The sequence below is a fragment of the Phytophthora parasitica genome, assembly GCF_000247585.1.
Source record: "Phytophthora parasitica INRA-310 unplaced genomic scaffold supercont2.23, whole genome shotgun sequence".
NCBI lineage: Eukaryota > Oomycota > Peronosporomycetes > Peronosporales > Peronosporaceae > Phytophthora > Phytophthora nicotianae.
In genome coordinates this window covers 362,126-371,525 of record NW_008649009.1, presented here as the reverse complement: position 1 = coordinate 371,525, position 9,400 = coordinate 362,126, and the positions used below count along the sequence as shown (strand labels likewise).

Sequence of the window (9,400 nt, the reverse complement as noted above, 5' to 3'; positions counted from 1 at the left end):
GGGGCTCCGTTAATCGGTGTATGGATACTGGTTGGATATCGGATCCAGGAACCTCGCAGATTTTGCTGACCAAGCTACACCACAACTGCAACTTCGACCTTTTAGGTAAGCCATTTGGATCTGTGCATCGTAACTAACGACATTGTCAGAAAGTGACGTGAAGGTCTATTGTAACACTACTAAGTTTTGTCGTGCAAATTATCATGGATCAATTGTTTCCAAAGTACGGGGGAACAAACACGCATTCATATATCAGCGATAAGAAGCTCGTTCGATTTTGATTCACTTTGTTTGTGCTGGACTTGCTTAAAAGGTTCTGAGTACGTTCATTTCACTTTCAAGGTGCTTTACATTAGTTACATCACATGAATATTATAAATATGTATAAACTTGAATTACATCGCCAAAAGAGGGCTGGAACGAAAATGGTACCCCCGCTCGGATACAAATAAAATAAAAGAAGAAAAATCTGCTGGGAGGGCGATACTTGTACAGGGATTGTGAAACAAATTGTTAGTACCTCGACAGAAGAGCTCAGTAAACCATGATAAAGAGTAAGCATGGTATTATTTCGAGTAGGCCGCTCAATAACTGACAGTACTAGGTCATATATTTTTCAAACGCAATGCACACATATTGCATCTAGGACGGGTTGATTCGTACGTGCAAGGTGATATGACCCCCTTCCGATGATCGAGGAATCCACATCAATAACGAACCACCACCCTTACCAGGTAAACCAAAGAGACCGGGGCGCCAGCGATCTAAGTAGAGTGTCTTGTCCTCCAGCTCCGGGAACGTAGCGTCCCATGTAGTGACATCTCCAGCGCCAACATCGACCTTCGTATATCCGTCACCACCCGAATGGACTACAACCGTCACATCCTTAGTGTCCACACTCTCAAAAATGAGGTGAACAACACCATCGCCTGCGTGGGTGTAGGATCCGTAGCTGCCCTCAAACGCTTCATCCACCGTCTTAAGTCCCAAAGCATCGTGTAATGTTCCGTCGTCAATTTCACCCACATACGCTGTGGGTCCACAAATGGGCTGCACGAACTGTGACGCCATGTACGCGATACCTGTCGGGTCGATCGTCGAGAGCACAACTAGACCCATATTTGCTACTTCCAGCATATAATCGTCTTCTGCAACGTCCTTGCCACCATCTGTCTTGCCAGTTTCGATGAGTTGATCAACGATAACCCCGAACGTCTTTCGCAAGAGGTCACGCGTTTCGTACGCTGCTGTCCTAGTCTTTGTAGCCAATAGTTCCCCCATGCAGTTGTTCGTGACAATGGGGATATCGTTCAGCACAATCGACGATTTGTACACCTTCACTCGAATGTCGTCGACCTCAGTACTCGCATTGCGATACTTGAGTACAGCGCGTGTGACGCGGTCGGTAAGGCGTTTGAGCTGCCAACCACAACTCGAGTTCTTGGCGACTAGATCTTCGAGTTCATCCACTGTGGTCGTTGACTTGTTGGCCATGCCATTGCCAGTGAGTAAATTCATGACGTTGGCTCCAGTCGAAATGATCTCGTCACCATTGGTGATCGCTTGCTTCACGATACCTTCCACGATGACAAGAACGTAATCGGCGAACTGGGCATTTTTGGGGACTGGTATATTGAGGCACGTGCAAATAGCAATGGGGAGATCGTATAAGACGACGTCAGCCTGGTAAGCAATCGTAAGCATTTCTGCAGTCTCACCGACGGGGGCTGACGTTTGTCGGTATCGGAGATAGTACACGAGGCCCCTGATGACTTCCACAAGGTTCCGCACGCATAATACAGCCCATTTGGCGATCTTGTAGGCAGCCAAGATCTCACCAAACACACCACCAGTCGCAGCATTGAGTGCCACAGCGACAACGGAACCGATTTTGGCGAGCACAGCGAGAACGCAGTCGTCATTTTGAGGAATACATTCCAAGCCACACGAAATCGGGTATGACAATGGACAACGAGCTGCACAGTCGTCACCATCTTTGCTGTATCCCAAGGGACAAATGTTGTTGCTATCGAAGGGCATGGACTTCCGGTAGCAGGCTGTATCACTGTTTTTACCAATGGTGGGGCCCACCCAATTGCGAATGGTTGTGCCATACGTACCATTGCCCACACCCGATGGATCGGTAAGCAATACGTTCTTCGCCGTCTTTCTCGTCCATATCGCACCAATTTGATCCACTTCATCAGCAGCGCGACCGTAAAATCCACTCAGCACGAAGCCTTCAGGAGCGGTCGCTGTACCGGAATTCTCGGTCTTGGTTCCACCTTCGATAGTCTGACCAGCGGTGGTAGTGAAGCTGATGTAGAAGACTCGTGTATGCTTGTCCTTCTTGTCCCAATGAGCCTCCATAGAAGTGATGTACTCATCAGCAGCAAGAGTGATCGTCTTCTCCGTTCCTCCACGTCCTCCATGATTCAGTGTTAGCTTCATGGGTGCAGCAACCTGCAACGTCACAGAATCCACTCGCTTATCCGACCTGATCGTGATAGAGCTGATCGTTTGTCCAAACTTGATTTCATTGATATCCGAGAACGCGTTGCCGTGTGGACCGCCAAAGAGCTCACCTAGGGCGATGTCCTCCTCCGAAGACACCTTAACAGTGCTGCTGGTTTCATTAACCGCTGCAATACTCGACCACACTGCGCCAATAAGATCCATTTCGTCACCATATCGACCAAAGAACCCGACAAGCTGGAAGCCTTTCGGTGCAGTAACTGTACCCTTCTCCTTGGTTTGTGATCCGCCAGACACAGTGTTGCCTTTGTTAGTGCCCAGACTGAGGTAGAAAATACGCGTGTGACCACTCTTTTGGCCCCAATGCGCCTCCATCGTCGTAATGTACTCTCCAGGTTCAAGAGCAAGCGTGTTATCGGTACCTCCGGTTCCACCATGTGTAAATGTCATCTCTTTAGGTGCTGCGACTTGTACCGTAAGGCCGTCAAGACGCTCACCTGCTCGAATAGTGACAGAGCTGATGGTCATTCCAGACGTGCAAGCCAGTTGATCGGAGAACTGTTCTCCATGGGGTCCGCCGAAAGAATCACTCAGCTGAACAGGCCGCTTATTCGCCTTCGTCTTCACCTCCGACAAACTGCCAGCAATGTCCTCTGGAGCGACAGTGCCTGGCGAGTCCTCATCCTTAACAGGAGCTGGTGCAGGTGTCGGAGCTGGCGTAACGAGATCGATATATGCCCAAACAGCACCCAGAGTATCGATCTCCTTGCCAGATTTACCGAAGAAACCCGCTAACTGGAAACCTTCAGGTGCAGTCACTGTGCTCTTGTCGTCTGTCATTGATCCTCCAGACAGCGAGTTACCCGCACTCGTCAGGAAATTCACGTAAAAAATACGAGTGTGGTCGTCCTTCTTACCCCAATGAACCTCCATCGAGTTGATGTACTCTCCTGGACCAAGCTTCAGCACCTTACGGTCACCACCGGTTCCTCCGTGAGTGAACGTGAGCGTCTTGGGAGCTGAGATCTCTAGACTCACACCGTCTAGGCGTTCACCAGCGTAGATGGAGATTTGACTAACAGTCTGTCCAGAGTTAACAAAGTTCTTGTCCGAGAAATCCATGCCATGAGGTCCACCAAAACTTTCACTTAACACGATAGAGTCTTTGACACTCATTGTTGGAGCAGCGGGGGCTTCCGTTCCTGGTGGCGGCCCAGAACCTGCTGGAGCCGCAGCAGCCGAGCCTTGTGTCTGCTCTGCTGATCCCATGGTAGAAGCTGTTGCTGACGATTCAGCTGACGTTGCTGCCGAACCCGCTGCTGCCGAATCTGCTGTGGTCCCGGCAGCTGAGCCTTCAGTAGCGGCGGCCGATCCAGCAGGTGGCGCAGCAGCAGAGCCTTCTGTCGACTCTACTGCTGATCCCGCGGTGGATGTCGCTGCGGAGGATTTGGCTGACGTTGTAGACGATCCCGCTCCTGAGGCCACTGCCGAGTCTTCTGTGGATCCGACTGCAGAGCCTTCACTTGATGCTACTGCTGCCTTCTTCTTCTTAATGGGGGCTTCAGCAGAGCCAGAGACGTCACCAGAAGCTAGTGCGGAGTCTTCGGTTGAGCCTTCACTCGATGTTGCTGCTGTCTTTGTTTTCTTCTTCTTCTTAATCGGGGTATCAGTTGATCCTGAAGCATCGGCTGAAGCTAATGCAGCGTCCTCTGTCGACCCTGCAGATCCTTCACTCGATGCTATTGCCGCCTTCTTCTTCTTCGACTTAATGGGGGCTTCAGCAGAGCCAGAGGCGTCACCAGAAGCTAGTGCGGAGCTTTCCGTGGACTCGACTGTAGAGCCTCCATTCGATGCCGTTGCAGCTGTCTTCTTCGCTTTCTTCTTAATCGGGGTGTCAGTAGAGCCTGAAGCATCGGCTGAGGCTAACGCAGCGTCTTCTGTCGACCCTGCCGATGCTTCGCTGGACGCTACTGCTGCCTTCTTCGTTTTCTTTTTCTTAATGGAGACTTCAGCAGAACCAGAACCAGAACCAGAAGCAGCAGCAGAAGCTACTGCCGAGTCTCCGCTGGACTCAGCTGCAGAGCCTTCGCTCGACTTTACTGTCGCCTTTTTCTTTTTCTTAACCGGAGTTTCCGTAGAGCCTGAAGCACCGTCCGACGCAAGTGCAGAATCTTCAGTAGATACAGCGTTCTGCTTCGTGGGGGCTTCAGCGGGGCCTGACGATTCGGTTGAAGCTAGTGCAGAGTCGGCTCCAGAACCTGCCGTTGACTCGGCAGCAGGGACTCCACTACCCGATGCGGCTGCAGATGCAGGAGCAGGAGCTGGAGCAGGAGCAGGAGCAGGGGCTTCCGTCGCCGGAGCTTCGGCCGATATACGCGTCCAAATCGCACCCAACTTGTCAATTTCATCGCCGTCCTGGCCGAAAAAGCCTCCGAGTTGGAAACCTTTCGGCGCCGTCACCGTGTTCTTGCTCTCCGTCTGAGAACCACCTGACACCGTGTTACCCGCGCTAGTACCAAAACTCAAGTAGAAGATTCGCGTTCGACCTTTCTTCTCGCCCCAATGCGCCTCCATCGACGTGATGTATTCTTCCTTGGCGAGCGTCAGAGTGTTTGCCTTTCCACCTGACCCACCATGACTGAATGTAGCTGCTTTTGGCCCTGTCACCTCCAACGAAATACCATCCACGCGTTCACCGGCACGAATAGTAATCGACCCGATCGTTTGTCCTGCCGCGACCGAAGCTTGATCAGAGAATTCCGTTCCGTGGGGACCACCAAAACTCTCGCTCAACTGGACCGGCTCATCAGCTGAGAATGCCCCGGGTAAGACCACGAGGAGAAGGCACACTAATGCCCGAAATAAAGTCACCACCAACGCACGTGGTATCATGCTAGCGGTGGTGATTTTGCTGAAATGGCACGAAGTCGCGTTGCTTGAGTGAGCCTATCGGCCCATCGAGACGATTGTTTACGGCGCCGACAAGCGGAATTGAGCGGTCCTTCCTCTTCTCATGTATTTGCAAAACGCGGATAATGTTTCTCTTTATTAGCTGAACATTTTATTTTAATCAGATTTACATATCTGCAAAACAGGGTACTTAATCGGTGGAACTTCTGGTAATTGATTGGAGTGGCGAGTCCAGTTAAAATCCAGTTAAAATAACCTAAATTAGATTAGCCTCCCGGACATTATTTGTAGACTTGTACCCCAGCTAAACCTGCGGGTGTTGACCAAAATAACTTTAAACAGTATTTATTTAATGAATAATGCAAACTAACATGTAAAACCTGGCTAAAAAGAAGCTTGGGTTAATATAAAACGTTACTGCGGTGCAAGGGTTAAGGCCGCCATGATTGCGTGGATTTTTTTTTACAATCGATCGACAGCAGGATTGGTCTTGGGATTGGGTGTGGTTGCTCCAATCGCTCTTTCAAGGTGTTCTGACGAAGTGAATGCATCTGTACTTGCAGCTGGTGTTGTAGAACTCGTCCTGTGCAGTTCAGTATTATACATGTACCAGGATAGGCAATCCCGGAACGTCGTGTTATTTTGGTGTGCGTGAACAAGGCGACGCAAGACCGTAAGCTATTGTATTCGAGTGCGTGACGGGCGCTTCGAATAGCGGACAGCTCATATAGTTTCGGGTGTGTTGTCCCTTCGGTGTTGTCGAAACTCCTGCAGAGCGCAGTTTCCAAATAAAGTTTCCTAATGCGTTGATCTTCTTGCTTTGCAGCATGTAGGGTGATCATCTGGCTTTGCAAATTTACAGGGCCCACGTAGTATTGCTTCGTGGTTCGCTCTGATTGCGGGACGCAAGAATTCGGCGGCAAATGTTTGCCGTGAATATGAAATGGTGTTTTCCTCATGCAAATCCCTTTGTGACGTTTAGCTCGCTGCACTAAAGAACCGAGTTGATACTCAGCATATATCTTTTGTTTTTCATAATATCAGGGAGACTTCCCGTCGTATAATCCCTGCTTTTATTGAAATATCTTCAAGAAAAAGAAACAACCTTTTGCATGCTTATTACTGCTGTATTTACTATTATTAATAAGTTACATAATGTACCGTCAAGGTAGCAAAACTGTCTACTGCTATAACTGAAACCGTTGACTCTTGATAACTGCTCTCAGGTTTCTTTGAATAGTGTACGGATTCTTCGCAGTGAACAACACTCGCACACATAATATTCACTCTTGGTCCGTCAGCAACGGAAGGCTAAGGTCAGTAATGCATGCTATCCCAGTTGGAATGGAAATAGGAAACGGTGCTGCCATTCCTCACAACTGCATTGATATGCAGTATTTCGTTAATTGCTGATTTACCCTGTTACGGACAATATGCACATATATGTCAAACTCATTTAATTTATTAGAGAGCTTTTGTTCGTGGAATAGCTCAGGGTCTGGAACTTATTCCAGTGAAGACCCAGGCTATTATTCGCTGAATTCCAGTGGTTTAAAAATTGATTAGTGACTGATATTCCCATACTGTATTCAATACTATACAATAATGCATTTTCAAGCCGTATTCAATTCGCCATCTCTTCAATTTTACCCAGATTCTCGTTGGTTCCGTGTGTGCGTGTTAAGTTAAATTAACTCTACATGCCTACGCTGTCAAATTGAAAGAAAGTAAAAACATGACGTGCGATCCGTTTTAAAGATAATACATGCTTCTGTACCTCGTCGTGTGTACTATATACCGTAACAGGTACAGCTCGGAAAGTGATTCCTCTACATAATGATAAAAAGTGGATTCCCGACGCTATCAATAAAGAGAGGATTACGACACGACACCGATTTGGCGAGAGGTAGCATTCAGACGAAAAAAAACCCAAAAAATTGATGGGTTTTTTCTTCTGAATGTCATCCCAGCCAATCAGATCGTTTAGCCTGATGATTTTGAGGTCATATTTGTTTGTATTAAAGTAGTTAAACAGTAGTACTATTAAGAAAACTGCGCAGATACAAATATTAGTGCTTTGAGTAGCATTGCTGTGAGTAGCATAGCTGGATAGTATGTTGCTTGATAATACTTGAAAGTGTTCAGAAGCCAAATTACTACGATTAAGTACTACTGTTCTCAATGCAATCACAAACATTTTCCAAGCAGCACTCCACGATGCTGGAGACTCGCCGCAAGCTCCTCAATGCAGCGCTGTCTGGCAATATGGTGCGTTTCTCTCATCCTCATTCACAACTGCATACGTTTGGCTTCCTAATGCACGAGGTTGCATCTCTATCCACGTTCTGACTCACTCGCAATATCCATGATATCACTTAGCGGGAGAGGCTCCACTAACACTTCCATGCCCCCTGCCTTCACTACTGTAGGTCTTGTCCTGCGCATTGTTGCTGACTACCATGTTTCTCCTGGAGACTCCGTACGTGGGTTTCGACGCTACAATCACCGCCGGTGTCTACGTGGTTTTCACATTCGTGGCCATCGTCATCCTGAACAAGTCGCCGTCAGCATTTTCCGTAAGCTTTTGTGGAGCTCGAAGCGGCATTAGTAGTAGGAGAAAGCGCTGACTTATGCTTCCAAATTGTTGCTGCTGTGTAGATTGGATTTCTGGTCGGAGCGTCATTGCTTGTGCTGGTGCTGGCGTTCCAGGGTGCTTTCTATTGGGTAGCACAAACGCTGTTGTGGGTGTTTGAAGTGGTGTGGATCTCTGATTTAGTGTTGATGTTGGTAGGGGTTGGAGGCGCACAACAATCCACGACGGAAGACTGCAGCATATTTAGCGTCTGGATTTCACGCTGTAATATTCACGGTGCAGTGTGTGGTGACAACCGTTGTGGTCAAGTCCAAGGAAGACGTTATCGACACTTACGCAGGTACTTCGAAGTACTTGTCAACGACTGGTTTTCATATTTTTGTGCTAATGATCTTCTTGTTTGTAAATAGCGTACGAGTACATTCCTGACACAAGTTACCCCGACAACGCCATCTTGGCTAATATGGCATCGCCTATCAATTATCAGGCGACTATCCCCACTGCCGACATTTGACTATAATTGTTTTTGAGGAAGGCGTGTGACGATCTGTCTGCGTGTGTAGCACAACAATGAGGTTTTGTCTAGTACGCTTCGCCTCAGCTTTGCGGCTTGATTCCGCCATCAAGAGTTTAGCGTTCAGTTAAAAGTCTCCAGCTCTTCAGAAACGCCAGCACGTCGCGCTCTTCATCTTCGAGCGAGTGATGACTGTCTACACGTTGTCTTTATTTCGCTGAAATCACATCAAGGTTACCAGCCACGACATTAGCGACAAAATCACGCTGACACTTGTCTTCGTTCTCGATTTTGTGCGCATAACATGATACTCTAGAGCTCTTTCATTGGAAGCCGAGTGTGCCTACCACAATCCTTATCCTCAAGCATCGACGGGGTGCCCCGGTTCTCAAGGTCAAACAGATTATCATAGTTGACCGGTTCTTTTTTTTCTCCTCGTTGATCCTTACACCTTCGTATCACATCTGCTATCCGCCCTCACATCCTGTGTCACTGAACGGTGCACTTTCGTCGAATACTTCGACTGTAACGTCTTATTCTTTGCGTTACGTCCGATCTTCAATGCTCGTCGCTCTCGCTCTACCTTCTTCTCATTGTCATCAATCCGATGTTTCTTGTGCTGTAGACGGGCATCCTTGCTGGCCGAACGTCTCACATTGCCTATGAGAGCAGTGATTGATCCAAATCTCTTGCCTACGGCGTGCTCCAATGCGACACCAGAAGCTCGCGAATTATCCGCCTCTCGTTTCAGAATGTTAGCCACGCGATCCTCCGCATCCAAAAAGCAACCTCCTCCGAATCTTTTTCTTCTTTCTCTTCTCGGACCAATTCACTAGCGACTGTAGACGAGGCACCAGGATTTCTAGTACCATACGGACCATAAACAATTCCGTCATGCCTGCGTCGAT

At 48.3% G+C, this 9,400-nt stretch overlaps 2 protein-coding genes across 3 annotated transcripts; one reads left to right on the top strand and one right to left on the bottom strand.

Annotated features, from left to right (window-relative positions):
- Positions 1 to 545: 545 nt before the first annotated feature.
- PPTG_10814 (hypothetical protein) lies at positions 546 to 5,367 on the bottom strand (the record flags this gene model as incomplete). The annotated part of the gene is made up of 1 exon (XM_008906272.1): positions 546 to 5,367. The coding sequence occupies one exon, from the start codon at positions 5,365 to 5,367 to the stop codon at positions 643 to 645; it is 4,725 nt and encodes a 1,574-aa protein (XP_008904520.1). The 3' UTR covers positions 546 to 642.
- A 2,176-nt stretch (positions 5,368 to 7,543) lies between these two features.
- PPTG_10813 lies at positions 7,544 to 8,888 on the top strand. Of its 2 annotated transcripts, none has more exons than XM_008906270.1 (5): positions 7,544 to 7,653; positions 7,815 to 7,961; positions 8,044 to 8,109; positions 8,177 to 8,318; positions 8,389 to 8,888. In XM_008906270.1, exons 1-5 carry the CDS (start codon positions 7,567 to 7,569, stop codon positions 8,490 to 8,492), a joined length of 546 nt encoding a protein of 181 aa, XP_008904518.1. In that variant the 5' UTR covers positions 7,544 to 7,566; the 3' UTR covers positions 8,493 to 8,888. The 2 variants fall into 2 exon arrangements, with proteins under 2 accessions (XP_008904518.1, XP_008904519.1); XM_008906271.1 differs by lacking the exon at positions 7,544 to 7,653 and adding an exon at positions 7,654 to 7,710.
- Positions 8,889 to 9,400: the final 512 nt, after the last annotated feature.